Below are 23,057 nucleotides of genomic sequence, written 5' to 3'. Positions count from 1 at the left end.
CAACAGATTTATTTGAAAGTAGAACAGAACATGTTTGAATTAGTTGTTTCATGGGGGAAGTCAAAAACAGGAATGTTAGGTTCAATATATCATCTCCCAACCCCACTCATTCAAAAATGGAAGCCGTGCAATGCCGTCGCGGAGTGGCGAATTTCGAGAGATGGAGGGCCACCGCCCGCAAGCTCTCGAAATCTTTTAAACTGACCGTTGTCGATCTAAATAAAGACAGATTCAGCAACTGCATAGCTTATTTCTCTCCTAAAATGTTTTCAGAAACACATTTCAGTGAACTATTTTCATAAAATAAGAGGGAGGTGGGAGGCTTATAAAATAAGAGGGAGGGGAGAACGATACGAGCTCGGAGGAGCACAGAGGGGAGGGGTGTGTGTGTGTGGCGGGGGGATGCTTTTTTCAAACCTTTCAAATTGTAGACTAGAGCTTTAATAAATATATTTCCCCATAATAGCATCAAAACTTACTTCACTTCGTTTAGTCCAGAAGCTCAAATGTGTGCCTTCAATAGTCTTTGTGCTTCAGGCTCAAAAGTGTGGTCCAGTCTTCTAGTGATCTTCTGTACATGTGATGGAGGCATGCACAGTGCCAGTAGGGGGTGTGGTCTCAATAGCCGTTAGAGCATGACATTTTTCGGGAATTCCCGCGGGTCACGTGATTCCCGTGGGATTCCCACGGGATGGGAGTCAAAGTTTTATTAATCCCGTGATTGGGACGGGATGGGAATAAAAATCAACGGGAGCGGGCAGGAGCGGGAACGCCATTAATAGATGATGATTTTCAGCCGTGTTAAACAACCAAAAGGACAGACACGTCCATTTTTGTAGTCATCTTTCAGTGAGCCAAAAGAAGTGAGGAAAAAGAACTACACATCCAACAGTGCTTTGACTTCCGGCCGGGCCGGCCACTACCGGAAGTTAAATGCGCGGGACTCGGGGGCGGGAGACACACAACAACAACAATGGAGGGAGGTAGAGGCGATGAAGCCGGGAAGCGAGAGCTACAGACTAAAGTCCGACACAATGATCCGTCGGTGAGATTAACTGAATTTATTGGGAAGTCGCAAATATTGCATAGATTCATTCGAGTTGAATGTGATGGTGCCAACACCGTCTATGCTGCTTGTAAATCCTGCGCAGTACTGGTGAAATACTCATGTGAGTCGGGGACGAGTGGTCTCAAGAGACACGCATGTCAAGCAAAGCAGTGAGAACCAGGCAAAAATGACTTCATTTGTTAAACGTAAATTGCCTGTCGGTGTCAAGACCCGTATCACAAACAAAAAAATGGAGTGGGATGGGAGTGGGATGGGAGTGGGAGTAATTTTGAGTGGGAGCGGGATGGGAGCGGGAGTCATTCTACAGGAGTGGGACGGGATGGGATTTCTTTTTTTTACTCCGGCCCGGGATTGGGATGGGATGGGATTTTTTCTCTGGGAGTGGGATGGGACGGGAGTGAAAATCCACTCCTGTGTCATGCTCTAATAGCCGTGCACTAAGCAGTGTGCTCTGTGCATGTGGTTGAGGATTGGCATGGATATTCAAGTGTATGAATTTGAATTTGAATGGCATCTGTTTGTTTTAGTCAAGATTATGCTACAAAATAACTTTCCTCTGCTATATTTAAGAGCCAACCATCAATTAAAAAAATTCCCAGTCTATTCCCGTTTATTCCCATAAATTCCCATGGAAAGTTTCCACTTTTGAAAAAGAGAAAGGTTTTAAGCCTACTCTTAAATGTGGGAACAGTGTCTGCCTCACGAACCAGAACCGGAAGACGGTTCCACAGAAGAGGAGCTTGATGGCTGAAAGCTCTGGCCCCTGTTCTAATTTTGGAGACTTTAGGAACTACAAGTAACCCTTTATTCTGAGAGCGTAGTGCTCTAGGAGGACAGTAGGGTTTAATGAGCTCTTTAAGATATGATGGTGCCTGTCCATTAAGAGCCTGTAAGTGAGGAGAAGGATTTTAAATTCTATTCTGGATTTTACTGGCAGCCAGTGCAGAGAACACAGAGAATACAGGAGAAATGTGATCCCTTCTTCTGGTTTTAGTCAGAACACGAGCTGCAGCATTCTGGACCAGCTGGAGAGATTTAAGAGATTTATTAGAGCAGCCTGATAATAAAGAATTACAATAGTCCAGCCTTGAGGTAACAAATGCATGGACGAGTTTTTCTGCATCTTTTTGAGACAGCATTGGCCTAATTTCAGTAATGTTACGCAGGTGAAAGTAGGCTGTCCTCGTGGTTTGTTTAATATGCGAGTCAAAGGACAGGTCCTGATCAAAGATAACTCCAAGGTTTCTTACAGTAGTATTTGAGGCGATGGCAAACCCATCAATAGTCTTTAGACAGCGAGCTTCGGAGGAGTTTACAATAACTTCCGTTTTATCTGAGTTTAACATCAGGAAATTGCAGGTCATCCAGGATTTTATGTCATCCACACATGCCTGGAGTTTAACTAGCTGATTGGTTTCTTCAGGCTTGATCGATAGATATAACTGAGTATCATCAGCACAACAATGGAAGTTTATAGAGTGTCCTCTAATAATGTTGCCTAAAGGAAGCATATATAAGTTGAAAAGAATTGGTCCGAGCACAGAACCTTGAGGAACACCGTATTTAACTTCAGTGTGCCTGGAGGATTTTTCATTGACATGCACAAACTGAGATCGATTGGATAAATAGGACTTAAACCAGCTTAATGCGTTTCCTTTGATGCCAATTCATTTTTCCAGTCTACATATTAGAATCTCATGGTTAATGGTGTCAAATGCAGCACTAAGATCTAGCAGAACAAGTACAGAAACCAGTCCTTTGTCAGAAGCAATAAGAAGGTCATTTGTAATTTTTACCAGAGCTGTCTCTGTGCTATGATGTACTCTAAATCCTGACTGGAAGTCCTCAAGTAGACTGTTATTGTTGAGAAAGTCACACAGTTGATTGGCGACTACTTTCTCAAGGATCTTAGAGAGAAAAGGAAGATTTGATATTGGTCTGTAGTTTGATAAAACCCCTGGATCTAGAGTAGGCTTCTTAAGAAGAGGTTTAATTACAGCTACTTTAAATGACTGTGGCACATAGCCTGTTAATAAAGACACATTGATCATATCTAATAGCGACGCGCTAACTAAGGGTAAGACTTCTTTCAGTAGCCTGGTTGGTATCGGGTCTAGGAGACAGGTTGAAGGTTTAGAAGAAGAGATCATTGACGTTAGTTGGTTTAGGTTGATTGGAGAAAAGCAGTCTAAATATATATCAGGTCTTAATGCTAGTTCTAAAACTCCTGAGTTTGAGGGTAACGCGGTTCCAATTGAAGGCAAGGTAATTTTGTCGCGGATTGCTAGAATTTTATCATTAAAAAAGTTCATAAAGTCGTTACTACTAAGATCTCTAGGAATGCATGGCTCAGTAGAGCTGTGACTCTTTGTCAGCCTGGCTACAGTACTGAAAAGAAATCTAGGGTTGTTTTTATTTTCCTCTATTATAGATGAGTAGTAGGCTGCTCTGGCATTACGGAGAGCCTTCTTATACGTTTTAAGACAGTCCTGCCAAACTAGGCGGGATTCTTCCAGTTTGGTGGAGCGCCAGATGGTTTCAAGTTTACGCAGTTTTTGTTTTAATTTACGAGTTTGGGAGTTATACCAGGGAGCTAACTTCCTATGCTTTATAGTTTTCTGTTTTAGCGGAGCAACAGAGTCGAGAGTCGTTCGCAGTAGGCTTCCAGATTCATCTATAAGAGAATCGATCTGGGAGGGACTAAGATTAACATAAAAGTCGTCCGTTTCATTAAGACATGGAAGTGAACTCAAGACTGGCGGAATTACTTCCTTAAACTTAGCTACTGCTCTATCCGATAGACACGGAGAGTAGTAGCTTTTTCCTAGAGAAGTGAAGTCCAGCAACAATAATTCAAAGGTTATCAAGTAATGGTCAGATAAAGAAGAATTTTGAGGAAAGATTATTAAGTTTTCGATTTCAACACCATAAGATAAGACGAGGTCGAGAGTGTGGCTATGACAGTGAGTCGGTTTATGTACACTCTGACTGAAGCCAATAGAATCTATTAAGGAAGTAAATGCTACACTAAGGCTGTCATTTACAACGTCCACATGGACATTAAAAAAATAATGATTACTTTATCTGATTTAAGGACTAAACTTGATAGCAACTCAGAGAATTCAGAGTATGGACCACGAGCACGATACACAATAACAAACAGAATTGGCTGCATTGTTTTCCAGTTTGAGTGCGAAAGGCTGAGAATCAGACTCTCAAATGAGTTATAGTTTAGTTTTGGCTTATGATTGATTGACAGGCTTGAATCAAAAATGGCTGCAACTCCTCCTCCACGTCTGCTGCCTCGAGATATATGAGTATTAATATGGCTGGGAGGACTAGCTTCGTTTAAGCAAACATAGTCTTCATCACGCAGCCAGGTTTCAGTCAGGCAGAATAAATCAATATGATTATCTGATATTAAGTCGTTGACTAATACTGCTTTGGATGAGAGAGATCTAATGTTTAAGAGTCCACGTTTAATTCTCTTATTTTGTTTTACTACATCGGAAGTGCTAATTTTTATTAGGTTTTCATGTGAAATCCCTCTTCTGTTGGACCATATTAATTTGGTTGGTCGGGGGACAGACACCGTTCTTATGTGGTTTTGGTTTTGGGTGGGTGACTGCTCTAAAGGAGGCGCAGAGAAGTGTGTAAGACTGCAACTCTGCTTCCTGGTCTCAACACTGGTTTGTCATGTTCTAGGACTACCAATGAGATCAGCGATGTTTCTAGATAGGAGAGCAGCTCCATCCAAAGTGGGGTGGATGCCATCTCTCCTGATCAGACCAGGTTTTCCCCAGAAAGGCTGCCAATTATTAACGAAGCCCCCATCGTTATCTGGACACCACCTCGACAGCCAGCGGTGGAAAGATGACATGCGGCTATACATGTCATCACTAGTAAAGTTTGGCAGGGGACCAGAGAAAACTACGGAGTCCGACATCGTTTTTGCATATTCACACACCGAGCCAACATTAATTTTAGTGACCTCCGATTGACGTAATCGGGTGTCATTAACGCCGACGTGAATAACAATCTTACTGTATTTACGTTTATCCTTAGCCAGCAGTTTCAATTGAGCTTCGATGTCGCCCGCTCTGGCCCCTGGGACACATTTGACTATGGTCGCTGGTGTCGCTATTTTCACGTGTCTCACTATGGAGCTGCCAATGACCAGAGTTGGCTTCTCAGCGGGTGTGTCGCTGAGTGGGGAAAATCGATTGGACACGTGAACATGGTGGTTAACCGTGGGCTTCGGTTTAGAACTATGCCTCCTTCGGACATTCACCCAGCCTCCCGGCTGCTCGGGGTTTGCCGAGGGACGGCTAGCTGCTACGCTATGTCGGTCCGCACCATGTACAGCTAAGCAGTCTGTCCAAAAACAGCTTTCAATTTTTTCTTAACTGCAGTGTAGTCAGATTTTGTGGCATCCGATAAGCTATCCCAGTAACTAAAAGCAGCACCGCCCAGGCGCGTGGGCAGCAGCTTAGCCAAACTGTCTTCATCATAAGTGGGAATAGCCTATACCGACACTTCAAAACGTCGGCACCATTTTGAAAAGTCCTCTTTTCCATCTCCCATGAAAACATGAGGAAAATCTCCTTTACAATACTGGGGCATAGCCTGAGTGATGTTAGAGCCAGAAGGAAAGGGCAGTTCGTTCCAAAAGTTATCACTGGCCATAGTTACTCATATCACACATGAAACTGCATGGGAAAGTACGATTCTTGAAAAGTAGCGTTACATACAGAGTTCTGGATTCAGATGTGGTTCCACAACTTAACTGTCTTAGCTTAGTGAGCTAGGCATGTCCGTGTTGAGGTTGTAGTATCCAGAGTAGGATGTGAACCTTTTTTTTTTCCAGGCGCCGTCCCACGTAGACAAGTTTACAAGCAGAATTCCGGCATGAAAATCCACAGAGAGCAGAAAAATAACATGTCCACTTCGCCAGTCTCTGTTACTCACAAGTGTTGTCCGTTGTTGGTATCTTGGTGATTAAATAGATAGAGTCCGTTTTTTTGTATTCCACCAGCACGCCGGCCGAGTCGCAAGCATATCCTTGTTAGCTTGTAGCGGGGCAGCCCACGGCGAGGAGAAAAAAACGTGGTGTCGTAGAACAGTTAGCTTGATAATCCCCGGCAAAACTCAAAAATATCCAAAAAACTTGCAAACCACAAACCCGCTGCCACCAGTGTAATGCTGGTTTTCTCTTTAGCATTAACTGTTTACTCGTAATTATAACACAAAATTACTTTCAGGACGTGGCTAGAGTAAGAGCACGGAGACAGCTTCGACTGTGTAACTTGGTTTACTTTAATGACCTCGTCAACGTAGGACAACTCAGGACTCAAACAAACGTGCTACATCATCTCATCATCGTAACCCTCCGCCAACCTTAACTATTACTGAATTAAAGGCAGGGTACAACATGTTAGATAGTGCCCTTGTTAACTCAAGGAACAGAATACACTTGAAGCTACAATTAATTAAAATATGTAACTTATTTCAGTAACCCTCAAAAGGTAATCTGTTAACTAAATATTCACAAAATAAATCTCATTTTACACTGTTATCTCACCAGATGTTATTGGCCTTCATGTGGTTTCCTCTGCGAGCGTGAAACCGAGTCAGAAGACATCAGGGACTCAGGCATTGAAGATGAGTGGCCGCGGTGAAATCACACGGAGCGTTATCTCTAATCAGTCCTTTTGGCCACATGGATGTTAATCTGGGCTTTGTGACAAACGTCATACACCATGAGAAGATACAATGGCAAGAGAAAATATGAAGAATGAAATTATAAGGAGAAAAATGAGGCCGTGTGAAGATCTCACTGTGGTTAAAGCATTTCCTGCTTCCCTGGCAAAGAACAAAGTGTGACGGAGGTGACATCATCATCATCAACAAGAACAACTAAAGAAAAAACATAATTTCAGTGTGCTTTCTTTCCCAAAAAATCACTGAAGAAATTCACTCGCAGGTTTGAGAGAAAACTACCGATGCCTGACATGGACAGCAGGGGGTATCCTGTGGAAAAACACCAGACATCTCTCCTCTGACATGACTGTCATGGACTCGTCCTCCTCTTGGTTATCAGTACACAAGAGTGCTGATTGGGCAGCATGAATCAATGCTCAGTGACAGGTTTGTTTAAATGCCATGTACGTGCAGATCACGGTGGAAAATATCATTCAGATTTAAAAAAAAAAGAAAATGTCTAAATGAAATGATACAAATATAATAATACTTTAATACTAGTTTGGATTAACTGTGAGTGTAGTTATAGCAACAAAGCATATGAGAATATATGGGCATCCTGTTCTGGTGCATTCGATGTGAGAACGTGTTGATCTAGGGCATTCAGGTTTTTAGAAAACAGCAGCAGCTGTACGACCACGCAGGAGAGTGTGGTTTTGGTCTGCAGCTCCGATGTGTGAATGTAGAGCAGGCTGGTGCTGAAGAAGAGCTTAGAAACCTATCCCGAATTCAAACAAGGTTCAATACCAATGGATGAGTGCTGTCAACTTGTCTGCACACTGCAGACACACAGTATACACAAAAAGCCATTCCTTGTGCTCTGATAGGCTACTGTCTTGCTGTGATGTCATGAGGGCTGCTTATAAAAAAGGGTGACGGGCTCAGCTGCTTCAAAAGGGCAAGTGTGTGTCGAGGGCTGGACGAGTGTGTTTATACATGTACGGGAAAGAGAGAGCAGAGCCGAGTGTGTGTGTGTGTATGTGTGTCACTCACAGAATCAGCCACTCACGACTCAGCAGAAGAGAGACCGAAAGCTGCTGACAAACACATTAAGATGATACATTGTGTTGTGGATTTAAATGCATTCGGATGATCAAATCACTGACAGAGCCTGGAGGTAAGAAGACCAGCTGGACTTTATACACACACACACACACACACACACACACACACACACACACACACACACACACACACACACACAAACACACACACACACACACACACACATACATATGATTACTACAACTTTTCATATCGTTACACTTTAAAAGGCATAGCTTATCACTTATTTTAAACATATGTAGGTCGTTAAACGTCAGTGTGAAACAGTTATAATATATAATGAGGTCTAAAGTTAATATCAATGTGTACATCAATATATATACATATATATAGAGAGATGTTGTATATATATATACACTGTTGCCCATAAAGTTGGAATATTTTGTTTTCAGACACAATCCTCTGTTGATTCTTAATTAAATGCATCAATAATAACTTTTGACCAGGTGCAATGATTGTCATTGTGTGTCACAAGTACCTGGGTGAAATTAATTCATAACAATTGTTTGGTGCTATAAAAGACGAGACATTAGCAAATCATTCCAACTATAGTGGTGAGAGAACTTCATTTTGCAGAAATGAATCAGATGTTCTCAGTGTTAGTATCTCAGATTCCGTGAATCCAAACAAGCATTCATCTCTAGCATGTTCGGTTTATTTGATCAGGACAGCAGTGTGTTTTATGACTCAGTTGTTATGAGAGCATGGTTGCGTTCCCCAAAATGTACAAAGACATCTCTTCCCCTCACAGTTTTGTCTCCTGTCATTAGTTTATTCGTTTAAGCCGGGTGAAAGCTGGGTGCTCTGTTTGTATTCTGGTGTGTGCACCATTGTGTGCATTTGGTGTGTTTACATTCTCAGGGATAATCACCACCACCGAGCTTCATCTGCCTCAATAATGGGACATGTATGTCACAGTTATTCATTTGTGTTTGATTATTGGTCTCAGAGTGCTAGTGGAGTTTCTTTGTGTGTGTGAGTGTGTGTGTTTGTGTAAACAGCTCAGGCAGGGATAAGAGCAGAGTTAGCAGAGCCTCTTTCGTAAGCTCCCCCTACGTATTAGTTCAGGTAGCCTCCCAGATTATTGATCTGTCCAACGGGGGCATCGAACTGTCACAAGGCCCCCGTTACAGCGCCATCACGGTCAACTTCAAGCCTCACAGAGAAAGCAACAAGTGGACATTTTCCAAGCTTGTATAAAAAATGACATCATTCATCTGGTTCTATGCAGCCCGGTATTGGATTGTTCCCATTATCATCTGTCAGAGGCGGACTGCTCTGTGCTTCATTCATTACAACGTAAACGGCCTTCTACGCATCAGTAATGAAAGATTGATTTTCAAAATGAGTCTGTAGTCAACTTCCATCCAGCAGATCCATTACTCTCTTCAGCGCCCCACACTCTGGCTCCTCCATACTTCAAGGACATGTTTCAGGAACAATGACAAATGTCCACACAAACTGGCCTCTGTGGACCACAGACAGTGTGATTGACAGCACATTAACACTTAGGGCCCTAGTTTCGTAGACCAGGCGCAGTCAGCTCTCAGCACACCTGCGCCACGCCGACGGGGTGTGTCCGCCTGGACTTTGCAAATTTCGTGCACTGCGCAGGCACTCCTCCCGTCACTCCCACCCGCGCAAGTGGGAAAGAGGGAGGAGAAGAAGGCGTGGGATTAACACAGCCGATTCAGATCTCCACCAATCAAATGAGCTCCTCTCCTCTCCTTTAATGCATTAGGGGAGGTTCAGTGTAAGTTCCGTCACTTGACAACCCGATGACAGAAGCAGCGCCGCCGCTCCCACCACGCGCATCACACGCTGTGCACGCGTATCATAATAATAACAATGCCCATATTATAAAAAACAGGAGAGAGAGAGAGGGAGATGTTTTGGTCCGAGAGGCTGAGTTTCCGTTATGCGTGCCATCCGCCTTTGATCTGATGTCAGATGTGACGGGACAATCTATATAGATATTCACGTGTTGATTCAATTAGTTGCATTACATAGTGTTTGTTGTGATTATTTATTGCATTTAAATGTGCTTGGAACTGTGGAAACCTGCCTGTGAGGTCTCGGTGACGTGTGCGCACTGCGCGCCAGTCAGCCAAACTTCCACTCCGCCAGCTGTAATTCGCATTGAATGAACGGACTTTATTTACGCCTTGCGCTGAGAGTAGACCAGGTTGGAGCTGGCGAGCTTTCAGCGCAGTCTCGGCGAGGCTTTTTGCCACGAAACTTCCGCTACGCCAAACTGAATCTGTGACGCCTCCCCCTGCTGCGCCGCCACACCCATCTTGGCGCAGGCGATCCACCAAACTGCCAAACTGACCGTGCGCAAGGCTGCGCGGGTCAAAACTTGCATTACGCCGGCTCCGCCACCCTGCACTGCCCTGCGCTGCGCCACGAAAACTAGGGCCCTTAGTGTTGCTGTTACAGCAATGTAATGACACGGTCGGGCTTTTATTCAGGGGGAGCAATTTATTCCACTTGTGGGATGATCGTCATTAAAAAATTGTCATCTTGTCATGGTCCACCCTGGCGTTTTGAAACGCATCCCAAAATACAACACTTTGCTCATTGACCGCGGGACAACTGGGTAAACACTCGGGAATCAATGTGTTGTGTTGGAATAAAGCCAACGTACATATGAATCCAGGTGTGCATGCACACGTTCACCAAACAGCCTCTGGAGGTGGTGGGGGCATTCAAAAGCACCAACCATGCATGCTGCTCCCTTTGATGAGAGCAACACAACAATCAATACACAGCCACCTGACAGACAGGTAGGATGCAGCTGAGGTGATGAGCAGCGACAGGTGAAGGGAAAGGACACAGGGCTGACCAGGTGCTGTCAATCATTGCTGTAAAGGAGCCTTCATTCACAGCTCACCTTCACTGTATAAATAGTTTAAAGTCTTTCCTTGTGTCTTGTTTTTCTATATGCATTGTGAGTAGACATATGCAATGTGTTCCAGTCCAGGCAGATGAAATGCTTTGCCTTACATTCACACATAAGATTTAGTATGCGTTCCTCTCCCTACGATAATATAAACTCCCTCATAGGGGAAAAAATGCATTAAGACAGTTTATGCCGTCTGGTCTTGCTCCGCCAATGTTGCCGCCGCTCTTTATGCGAATACCGCTGCATGCGTTTGCTGGAGGCCTGGAGTATGTTTGCAGGGAGCGATTAGGTCAGCGCCTGGAAGCCAAATGTAAACATGGACCTGTCTTCATGTCGACCCTGCTCTCTCTCTCCCGCTTTAATACGCATGCATTTCTGGGCAAGACGGCAGAAAGAACTGGTTCATGTTAGGTATTGATCTTGAGTCGTGAGGGTCGGGATAGCTCATTGGTCAGGGAATAGGACTTGACCCGGTCGAGCATAGACGCCTGGCCAATTCCCACGCTTGAATGCTATGCAGGGCGACTCTTGTATTATCATTTTAAAAAAAGAAGGCATAAGTGCCCCAAGATAGATACACATGACCATTTGTACACTGTGAGGTAAACGTAAAGCTGGACATGAGAAAGGTACGTACCATTACACAACATCATGGCAGGACAAAATGCTGATTTGAATGTTGAAGTTAACACTTGGGGAGAAACACTCAAAGGCAGGCTGCTGAACTCGATGACCTCGTGACAACACCAAAGGGTGTATCATTTCCTCTGTGAAAGAGCACATATGTTCATCACCTCGACAAGAAAGGACTCTCCCACCAGCTGACTCAAGATGCTCAAAAAGCCTTTTTCCCCTCTTCTATCTTAAAATACAGCTCCGATTTGGCATGATATTCAGCTGAAATCATTAGCTCTTCATATCCAAATAGCACAACTCTATTTAGATCCATATCAGCTCGTGCACTGTGTGTCTTGGAAGCAACATGTCCCCGGGCAAAAGCGTGCAGGGATTAGTTCAAAATGATGATGCGATGGTTTGAAAACAGCTCTCTTGCACTGCTCCTAATCCATTCTGAACAAAGCTGTGCTTCTGTGTCTGTAGACCATGGAACATGCAAGTGCCATCTTAGCACTGGCTAACCAATCCCAGTCCAGCAACTCCTCCCTGGCCTCTGATTTGCCGGCAAGATCTTCGGAGTTCAGTGACTTGGAGCTCGTGCTGCTGGGTATTGCCATGGCTATTCTGGTTCTGGCCATAGTTTTTGGTAAGTTCCGAAAAAAATGCAGTAATTTCAATTAGTTGTTGAATTGATTGGAGGATCAAAACCAAAATATTATTATTTAGTTACATTACTGTGAATCTATGGTTGTATCTGTCCAGGCAACGTGCTGGTGATTACAGCCATCCTGCGGTTCCAGCGGCTCCAGAAGGTCACCAACTTCTTCATAGCTTCACTGGCTGTGGCTGACCTCATCATGGGCCTGGTCGTGGTCCCCTTTGGCTGCAGCTACATCCTACTGGGAGCCTGGCAGTTTGGAAACTTCATGTGTGAATTCTGGACGGCCGCAGACGTGCTGTGTGTGACGGCCAGCATCGAAACCCTGTGTGTGATTGCTGTTGACCGCTACCTCGCTATCACCTCGCCGCTGCGCTACCCAACGCTAATCACCAGGTAGGACTAAGGCATTTGAGTTGTGTGAGTGGAATAATTAGAGATTTTAAAGAGTTGTTCTACAACATCAAATGTGTCAGTAAACGCCCCTCTCATGATTTTTTTTTTTTTTTTGGTGTGGCTATCTAGAAAGAAGTGAGCTTCCCAGACGTCTAGATCTCTGACTCTGTTAGTCGCAATACATTGTGGGCTATGTAGTCAAGTCATTCTAACATGGAACACCCATTATGAATCTGACAACAATATATAAGTGAAACGTGAATCGCAGAATTCAATTTGTTTGAACATCTCTCACCTGTTTTCTCACCGATGGTCACTTCCTTGTCTCCTTCTGCCGACCAGAGGGCGGGCCTTCGCTGTGGTCCTTGGGGTTTGGGCAGTGGCCTCCCTCATCTCTTTCCTGCCCATCCACCTGAAGTTGTGGGTGTCTCATGACGAGGTAGCGCTCCAGTGCTTGGCCGACGAGTACTGCTGTGATTTCAACACCAGCGTGGCGTACGCCGTGTCCTCCTCCATCGTGTCCTTCTACCTGCCGCTGGTGGTGATGATTTTCCTGTACACCCGTGTCTTCCAGGAGGCTCAGAAACAGCTGGAGAAGATCAGAGGGAGGGAGAGGCACTTCTATAACTTGCACTACACTGCACAGCTGACTTATCCCGACAACAGTCGGGCGATGAATAAACTGGCAGGAGGCGAGGTGGGAGAGCGAGCGGGACAGGACAGACTAAACATGCAGAAAACGGGAGGTGTAGCCGCTGCTAAGGAGGAGATGGCTGGAGAGAATCGAGCGAGGACAGAAAAGGGGGACGGGAGACACTCTGGCGCGAAGCGTCTTAAGTTCTGCCTGAAGGAGCACAAGGCCGTGAAGACTCTGGGGATCATCATGGGAACCTTCACGCTGTGTTGGCTGCCCTTCTTCATCCTCAACATCCTCGTGACCTTCCTCGACTTGGGCAATGTCACACTGCTTTTCAGACTCCTCAACTGGCTCGGCTACTCGAACTCAGCCTTCAACCCGCTCATCTACTGCCGCAGCCCCGACTTCCGGCACGCCTTCCAGGAGATACTCTGTTTGAGGGGCAAAGGGGGGGGCGGGGGAGGGCCGAGAGGATGGAGATGGTGCAGGGACAAAGACCGTCACTCCAAGCCGACTCCATCAGGGAGGACACAGAAGAACTCGGGCCTGAATGGTGCCGGAGGGCTGTGCGTTCAGCAGGGGTCGGGGTCGAAGGCCAGTTTGGAGAGCTCACTAGACAGCTCATTAACTCTGGCCCCGCCCCCGTCTTGCTGCGAGCAGGTTTTAGAAGTGGCCCCTGGTTCCCTGACAAACTGGCAGGCTAATAGTCCCGCCAAAGGGAGCTGTAAGGAAAACCTGGCTTCCATCGCGTGACCAAATGGTGTATTAGACTTAACGCCTGTGTGCTTAGTCACAATGTGAACATCAAGTCAAATCCACTGTGGGCATGGTCGTCATTGTAGCGGTGCTCCAACTAGAGGAGCGAGGATGAGTTTGCTTTACTATTTGTCCATTCATAACAGACCATGACTGATGATTTTCAACATGAACTGACATTTGCAGGGGTATTTAAAAACATGCTGCTTGCCCTGGAGCTAAAGAGGTTGTTTTTGACACAGAGGGTTTCATTTGAGGTTCACCTTCAATAACCTCAATTTCTGTTTTTCATTCCCGCAGCTGGTCCAAGATCATTAACTGGTGTCTATTTGTGTGTCAGATAAACATCTGAGATCCAAACGTGTGATTATCATAACTTTCTCTCTTTGTGTTTGCCTTCTTTCATCACACATTCGCTAAAACTATTTCCCCTCTTTTTATCCCTCCAAACACCAGCGTTGCTTTTTTCTGGTTGCTTTTAGCTCTCTAAGAACGGCGTTTCTGTCAGACAGTGCTGCCGAGATCATTTTCATGCACTGGGATCTGTTTTTATAACATCGTCTGTCACACTGGCAAAGTGTGTTTGGAGGAGATTATGTAATTTTCCAAATTCAAAGTAGCCCACATTCAGTGTATCTACCAGTCACATTATACCCCAAGTGGACAAATTACATTTGTGAAATAATCTCCCCAAACTTCCTTTTGTCTGTAGATCATTAGTTAATTTGTTTGTGTAAAATCACACCTCAACAGGGTCAATAATTTGCATTTAGGTTAAGTAAATATGGTGCACATGTGTCTGCCTTTATGTTTTGTGTATTGTGATGTGATTATGAGCTAATTGTACATCTTAAAGCTTGAAACATGCCATTGAATGTTTTTGTAATTTACTGTAAAGTCTATAAGACTTGTATTAACCGTGGGACTGTCTTCTTTCTTCAGTCATGTATTTGGTTCTCAAAAAAAGAACAAAAGCATTGTTTAAATGTGCATTTTGTATCGTGTCTGTTAACACATGTGGAGTTTAAGCAGCACTGAAACACAAGTCTACACTCGAATGAAAAAGATTTGTCATTTTATATTTTATGTGCATCTGTCTCGCGCAACTGTGACAAATCTGAAACTTTGTGGAAACTAAACGTGGGTTTACAGGTGTGCAGCGTTCAACCAGAGGATTCCTTCGTCTACCTCTATCAGACTCACATGAATGTCATCTCATCTCTGGAAATATTTATTCATGAGCAAAAGCATGAAGTTTATCATCTTGTGTTTGAATCTGTTGCTCAGCTCTGTGTGTGTGTGATCACAAGAGACAGGCCTCCAGAAAGAAAGAGAGATAAGAAAAAGAGCATGATGTGCTTACGTGACATAAAAGCAGTCAAATAAAGGTTCAAATGATCTTATTCACAGCCTGCTTTCTGAGAAACAAACATGTGATTATCTGGGCAAAACAAGCAGCTGACTGGCTCTGTGATTCACTGTTAAATTAACGATACATATATTCTTCAGTTCCAAATGATCAGGATGTCCGAGTGTTTTAATGCCACTTAGAAATGCCCTACTTGTGGAAAAAACAGCAGCAGTGTTTTAGAAACTGCATGCTAATCTAGTACTTCCTGTAAAAAGTGCCAACTACAACATTTTTAGCCCTGGCAGTCACTGAAAATCGTTGGACTAAAAGAAAAAAACCCTGCTATTTAACAAGCAGATTTAATCAAGTCTATTTTTTATAGTCATTACAATTACTCGAAATACAAAATGACACCATGAAATGTGATTTTTCATCACAGTGTAATATTTTTTTATACACATGATACATATTCGGTTATCCCAGTTATTCACGAAAGACTTGGCTTGCCTGTTTGCATTCAAGATGACGTGTGTGTGTGTGTGAGTGTGTGTGTGTGTGTGAGGCTGACTTACAGTGACAGGTGCAGGCGGTCACAGCTATGGTATCAGCTGCTGCAGAGGAAATACAATCAGCTATACTGCCTCAATTCACACACACAGCTCTCCAGTTCGACCGTGTTCTATGCAACACGTTTCCACTTGACATATGTGCAGGTCAATGTACTTAACGTGTCTTTTTGTTGCGGTGTAACTGTTAGTGTCCTGTCATTTGTGTGTTTGTTTCTCGTATTAAAACTTGCAAATGTCTTCTGAGTGTCTGCAGCTGTCGTGGTTTCGTGTCTTTTGTCTCCAAACCACTGAAACCTGTAAGCACACCAGAGGTAACCTCGTTCACGTCACTGCATCCCCATGAGTCAACCGCTGGAGGTCCTTTTCATTTGGCGCTCAGTGCATTTGTGCTGAAAACGGATTCATTTAACTTGCTCTGACGTCGGCTTTGGAGTGGATCTTGTGAAAAATTGGTTGTGGTTAGAATACATAAAATAGTTCATTCCTATTTAGTGCGATTTGAAGGGCTGTGTTGTGCACATTTTTTTTTTGTTGTTGCATGAAATCAATCGACGAGCTTTCAATGTTTTCTGTCCCCTTCTGTTGTCACATTGAGTGAGCGTCTGCCCTCATTTCCCCCGTCGGACATTTGTCTGGCCCCCGTCGTTGTATTATCCTGTTACCATGTGTTAACTATAGCATTATACAGTGGACAGTGAGCAATCGTATATCCTGCATGATCACTCATCCACAGAGACATGCATCACACACACACACACGCACCCACCCATGTTGACACACAGATCCAGTTTAATCCCAGCAGATTAAAACGGAGACCCTCTGGGCTGTGCCCTCGAGATAAACACACATTCACGCACACTTTGTTTTTGAAAATCTGCAAAAAGGCACAGACGTGCAGACGCACCGTGCAGACGCACCATGCATCCACACATGCACGCTCACATATGTGCACAGAGCGTCACGTGTGCTCACTAGCATGTTCAGCATACGGATACACGATGTCCTGAATGTGTATGAGAGAGATGTGCCAAGTGTATCTGATGATCACAGAGAGTTTATAGACGGCGAGCGCGTTTTCGCTGCTTGAACCCGAGCCGACCCCGAACACGTCCTGCCAAAGAGGAAGAAAGACAGTGAGAATCCACAGATATTCTGTTGCTTCTCCTGAAGTGGTGTGAATCCCAAAAGCTGTTGTATGTCTGAAGCTGCGGTTAAACGTCGTGGGGCTTTGCAACCTCTAAAGACGGCGATCCTGCTTCTCAGACGTCAACAACCTGCATCGTGTGTTTAGTTGCAACACATCTGTGTCCAAATAAACATGTTTTTCTTCGTTAAGTTTTGTACTTTTTAATCACAAGTCGAGGTTGCAGAGAGATGAGAAGAGATGAACAAACACAGCACTAGAGTTTCATTGACACTAAATATAGCAACATATGAACATTTCCACGCAGCTTTCTGATGACAGTATTTCCTCCTTTTCGGAGAACGTATGAATCCGTGTGTGTGTGTGTGTGTGTGTGTGTGTGTGTGTGTGTGTGCAGGAACCTGACGACTGCTCTTTTACAGGGGCTGCTGTTTTTCACAGAGACTCTGCGTTATGTCGTCTGTCTTCGGGTGATCTGGCATCCGAGAGTCGAAAGTGAAAGCAGCAGAGAACTACAGAAGTATAAAAATCCATAGTTACGGTTACAATCACCCTATGCAAAAACAACATCAGTAATGAATATGATAATAATTATTATCCTTACAGAGCAAAGGATTGAAACAGGAAACTCAAACACAGACATCCATCACCTTTGTAATTCTTTTCATACGTGTGCACCAGCCATAGGCGGCAGGTTATTAAGGCTAGGCTAGGCTGTTTTCCCCAAAATCCCATTTAATCTACTCTCTACTTTGTAGACAAAAAGCCAACACAAATTGACCCAACCGAGCAACCGTCCACATCAGCAATGGGAATGAGCGCAACATGAGTCATGACTCAACACTGATCTGCTCTGGTATCTCTGGTCTATAAATAAGGCCTCGCTTATCTTGCTCACACGTCATTCTACGGTAACTCACTGACCAGGCGACCGGCCCGTAAATGAGACCCTTGATCTGGTTCTGGGTCACTGGAGCAGGGTTTTTGTAGGAGTGTGGGGAGCAATGGGTACTTTTAATTTAGACTTAAAGCTCTTGAGCTCTTAAACTCTTCCACATTTAACACGTTAAGCAATGATTTTTAGAGATGCTCAGGTGGATTTTTCTACCCTTGAGCAGAGCTGGTTCCCCCAGCTTCCAGTCTTTATGCTGAGAAGCGTCTCCTGGGCCTGGCTGCAGCTTCTCGTCTAGCCCTCAGCAAGAGAGTGAGCAAGTGTAGAAGCAGACAGGATGGATGGTAAACATGAGAACACTTAGGGTGAAGCATGTCAGGGACACCTATGCTACGCTGCACTGTAGCTTGCACACTGTGCCCCAGCAGCTGGGTTGGCGCTCCTCAAGCTTGTGGTAGAACAAACTTTGAAGCGCTCCAGCTGTCATATGCTGAACACAGCGTATACAGTCTATAGTACAAACACAGAAAGACTCTGCAGATCCCTGTTCAGGAGTAGAGATGAAACCCCAGAAAGTATTTGTCCCAAACAAACCCTAACACCAACCATCACACTAAGGGAGCCCCACTTCACATGTGGATGGTGTTTGGGACCTTGGAGGTATTCTAGGAGTTGAAAGTCAAACAGTCCTCAGCTCAGGCCGTGGAGCTACTTGACAGACCCAAATGTATGCCGGGGCAACCTCATCCAGATTCACCAGTGGCCCATCTCAACTCTGCGAGGACAATGTTAAACAAAGCCTTGTGACAGTATTTTAGTTGTAGTGTATATGTTACATTCAACTATTTTCTTTTTCAAGATGTTTTCATAATTTTTGTAGAAAGGCCCAAAGTGGTTTGCTTTTTCTAAATTTGGAAAATGTACTTAATCATTTGACTATAGAGGGCCTGTACAGATCTATTAGAGCCATTTATCTTTTTGATACAGATTGCCTCTTAGCTTAGCCGCTACATTCATGAGACGTCTGCTAAACTTTTTACACCTTCAGGACAACTAGGGGTGGGCGATACACCGAAAATGTACCGATACCGGAATTTACGACGACAACCGACGTCATTTTGCCCATGTCGGTATATTCGGTTTAAAAAAAAAGAAAAAGAAAAGTCGTTTTTTTCTTGTTTGGCTGTGTGTGTAGGTAGGCTACCAGTATGTTCATGTCCCTTTAAGACACTCGGCTGTACTGTACTACGTATACAGCGTGTGCAGTCACGTGACTCCACCCCATCCAGTCTGTAACAAGAAGGGAAAGTGTGGGTGAAGGTGCGTGTCCACAGGCAGCGGTGTTTCCCCGCGTCCCATTCATTGTCTATGTGAAAAGCTGTGCAATGCATTCTGGTAGCGTCGCGGCGAATGTCGAGAGACGGCGCGCGAGTTGGTTGCTCCTCATTTGCCTAAAGTTGAAGTCGAATCTACTTTATGCTAATGTGTTGTTTAAAGGAGAGCGCCTGTCAATCATCCTCTAGTGGCAGCCGACCAAGCGTGCAATACTGGGAAGCAGCGCGTCCACACGCGTTTAAAATCGCCCCTGTGGACACGCACCTTGAGACGAAAATGGAGCCGGTTTAAACGATGAAGCGGCTGCTGCCGCGGCAGCCGAAGTAAATCTGGTCGAGGAGGAAGAGCACCTCGTTCCCAAAAGAAATGCGTCATCGATCGTTTGGCAACATTTTGGGTTCAGCGAGGACGATGTCGATCAGAAAAATGTGAAATGTTGCACAAGTCATTTGTTTACTTTTCCAGTGGCAAATGTGAAATTTATTTTGTTTACAAGGGATGCAACTTGTTTCTCCCGTTATAGAGAACCTGATTACTTGACAACTCCATATTTTGAATTTGTTTATAGAGACTGTATTTTTAATACTTTATTTTATACTACCAAATAAATAATATAAATCTTAACTACAGTGTAGTTTTACAGTCCTTTTAAAGTGGCATTTTTTTAGGCGCGGGGGGGGGGGGGGGGGGGTTACTTATCGTTCATTTATCGTTATCGAGGTGAGTTCCTCAATATATCGTGATATTGATTTGAGGTCATATCGCCCAGCCCTAAGGACAACTGAAACCACAAACAAGGTCTACTGTTTCTTTTTAAATGTGACAGGATAGTACAGATACATTACGTTTAAAAAAAACTTTTAAAACTTGTGGCGCTGCCGAAACTGCAACATATGGCGTCACACCAGCTGACCGGGCTGCCTTGCTAAAAGGCTGCACCTGTGTGTCCATGTATGTCCATATGTGTGTGCAACAGTGTGTATGCTTAATTGTAGCTTGTGACTATGTGTGTCTGTGTTACCCATGTAGCCAGTGTGTGGGTGTTTGTCTGTGTGTGTGTGTGTGTGTGTGTGTGTCCGTGGTACAGTTCCAGGACGGCACAGGAAGTTAAATATTCCTGATTGTCCTGCTGTCCCATTTGGCAAGCGCTGTTGGCCGTGTCGTTCGGCGCCCAGCAGACACCTGACCTGCAACCAAATGGATGAACTACACAATCAGTGCTCGTTAGCGGCGCTGGGTTGCATGACATCAGGCCCAATTAGACCTAATAAGATTTGGATTAGATCGTCACTTAGGGCCTGTCCACACAAAAACATTTTCAGTGCGTAAACGCAGAAGTCTTGTGCGTTTCACCCTGCCGTCCATACGAATCTGGCGTTTTCGCGGTGTGAAAACGCACTTTTTTGAAACCAGCTCTCAGGGTGGAAAAGAAAAAAACGGCACCCCTCCGTTTCGTGATCGTTTTCGTGTAGACGGCGAAAACGAATACGCTGACGTCATCGCCCCGCTCCTCGACCCTCGAGCCTGACTGCTTCCCCCGCGACGTCTCATAACAACAACAACGGCGGCCTTCGTGCTCGTAGCAGATATTCTGCTCGTCTGTACGACGGCGTATCAGGGCCACTGTATGAAAAAAGCCGAGAGAGGGGGGGCGATATTCCGGGAAAAAAGTTGCGTATATGCTACTTTATTACGATGCTAACAAACAACCGCTAGCTAACTTCCCATGAGTGTAGGCATTTATTTGTCTAATTAATCCATCCCAACCTGTGACAACACCTCGTCAAGGTCCTTAGGGTGACGGCTGTTGGTGCTTATTGTTGGTTTTATTTATACGGGCCAAATTTTCATCTTATGGGTGTTTATTGATCGGGTGGTCGGGCGGAGATTAGCCATAACTCTCACGTGTTGCCACAGCAACGGCAAACATCTGGTCACGCTCCGTCTCTTCTTCTGCATTTTTGTAGCAGAAACAGCGCCACATATAGGCCTGGAATACGTACTACAGCGCGCTGAGTCGTTTTCAGTGGATTCGTCTGGACGCAGATTTTCTTGAAACGATGCCAAGGCAAAACGGAGAAAAAAAGTTTGTTTTGCTTCGTGTGTACGGGGCCTTAGACGCCCAACAAAGAAAGGAGAGAATGCTTTAATTCACGAGGCTGTCTGAGGCTGTCGTTACTCCTCTCGTGTCTGCCTGACTTTTATATCCAATAATGCCAGGAGGCATGAGGAGACAACTGTGACACAGACATTTCATTTAACTCACACTGCTACCGAACAAGCCAGACAAGAGGTGTCTCAGGCTTCATGACCACCCTGTGAACGGTGTCACGCAGAAATAAGGCAAAAAGTACACGTGGGATGGATTTTGGGAACTTGTGTGAATCAGCAGTAGTACATTGGAATTGAAAGGTGTTACAGAGATGTTTGTACCACGCTACCAGTTGGTAAAATACCTATTTAATCCTCCCGTTGTCAAACAGGAGACTTTGCTGCTTTATTTCATTATGTTATATCCGCATTACTCATTACAGAGAACACTTGTGGAGACAAAGTCGTGAGGAGAAATGTGAACTGGAGGCAGGATGACAATGGCTTTTACAGCAATACTCTTCTCTGCCTTCCTGCTGGTCGGCCTGAAGCTAATGAAGTCTCCTCTGATCATGTGGGGCAGTGATCTTCACTATTTTTTCCAGTAGAGCCAAACTTATAAGACAAAGTCCACAAGAGAGGCACCTGCACTGCAACATACCAAAGGCCACCTCCAACTAAGCCTATCATATCAAACATATCATTTGTCATCCCACTTAACATACTGTATATGTAATGCAGCTATTATTTAGGGCCCTATGTTTAAATTCGTTTTATTTTTATTTCTTCATGTGGTTGATGAGTCAACATTAAGACATTTACTGAAGAAACAGTCTAGCAGCTCTTCTTCTAATTCCTTGTCATTCAGAGATACAAATGTGCATAAATATGTAAGTGTATGTAAATATGTAAGTAAATCATTTATGGAGGAGTCACAATTTTTTGGTTCTTCAGCTCAGGAGAGGTGCAATTGAATGTGAAATTATCATTTACTTAATAGAAGTTGGCTTACTCCTGAACAATCTGTCCCCCTCACCTCTGAAATGATGGCTACGGCCCTGCTATGACCTGCATAATTAAAATAGACCATCAGCGAGCTCATTGGCTGTTAGTTAACGATACTTTAGGAACAGAGCTTCACCTAAAGAAACGGATGCTTGTAACCATGACTGCCTTTGTCCACAGGGACACAAAATCAAAGCTCCTAGTATAAGCTTGAAAGAGAACCTATTATGCTGCTTTTCTGGTGCATTTCACGTTACAAGTAGAACATGGTTACAGGCTTTAATGCTCAAAAAACACTTGATTTTCCCCTTACTGGCTGTGCTGCAGCAGTTGATTTTTGAAAAAATGTTAAGATGGTTAACAAATCATGAAGGGTGCGGGTGGAGGTCAAATACAGCTGTTAGTTCTCCTCTGGCAGCTGTACTGATATTTGTTTTCTGTGTTTTCTCCTTTTCTCTCGCAAGTCTTTGTTGGGCTGTTTTGTATTTATTTAGGGACAGTTTGGCTCATGGGCCAGATCAAGTTCCCATCAGTTGAGATTTCTCCCTTTTTGGTCACAAACGTTGCACAACGCAAGGATCAGACAAGCATATCAATCTATAACAGCTCAAGTTAGTATTTGACTGACTGCATTCACTCCTTGAAATATTCCGCCGCCCACACCAGACCAGAACAGTGGAGTTACGCAACGACATTTGTCTTGAACAGAATAGAACGCTGGACGATGCTCGTACCGTGTAATGAGTCGGACATGAAAGCTTACATGGAGGGAGAGTGTGTTTATAGAGCACGCGGAGCATATACAT

The 23,057-nt window shown here is 44.3% G+C and overlaps 1 protein-coding gene across 3 annotated transcripts; it reads left to right on the top strand.

The window, feature by feature from the left end:
* The first annotated feature begins 7,732 nt into the window (after positions 1-7,732).
* Positions 7,733-15,160, top strand: adrb2b (adrenoceptor beta 2, surface b). Of its 3 annotated transcripts, XM_084028980.1 has the most exons (5): positions 7,733-7,946; positions 11,901-12,063; positions 12,180-12,471; positions 12,814-13,888; positions 13,951-15,160. In XM_084028980.1, exons 2-4 carry the CDS (start codon positions 11,904-11,906, stop codon positions 13,859-13,861), a joined length of 1,500 nt encoding a protein of 499 aa, XP_083885106.1. In that variant the 5' UTR covers positions 7,733-7,946; positions 11,901-11,903; the 3' UTR covers positions 13,862-13,888; positions 13,951-15,160. The 3 variants fall into 3 exon arrangements, with proteins under 3 accessions (XP_083885106.1, XP_083885105.1, XP_083885107.1); XM_084028979.1 differs by having other exon boundaries at positions 12,814-15,160; XM_084028981.1 differs by lacking the exon at positions 7,733-7,946 and having other exon boundaries at positions 10,523-12,063; positions 12,814-15,160.
* Positions 15,161-23,057: the final 7,897 nt, after the last annotated feature.

This window comes from Eutrigla gurnardus (assembly GCF_963514095.1).
Source record: "Eutrigla gurnardus genome assembly, chromosome: 15".
NCBI lineage: Eukaryota > Metazoa > Chordata > Actinopteri > Perciformes > Triglidae > Eutrigla > Eutrigla gurnardus.
This window is presented reverse-complemented; position numbering and strand designations above follow the sequence as displayed.

Excerpts from the sequence above, each read along its gene's own strand:
- adrb2b (XM_084028980.1), top strand. The coding sequence starts at position 11,904 with ATGGAACATGCAAGTGCCATCTTAGCACTGGCTAACCAATCCCAGTCC. Across the intron at positions 12,064-12,179 it reads GGTTCTGGCCATAGTTTTTG|GCAACGTGCTGGTGATTACA; the intron begins GTAAGTTCCGAA and ends GTATCTGTCCAG. Across the intron at positions 12,472-12,813 it reads TACCCAACGCTAATCACCAG|AGGGCGGGCCTTCGCTGTGG; the intron begins GTAGGACTAAGG and ends TCTGCCGACCAG.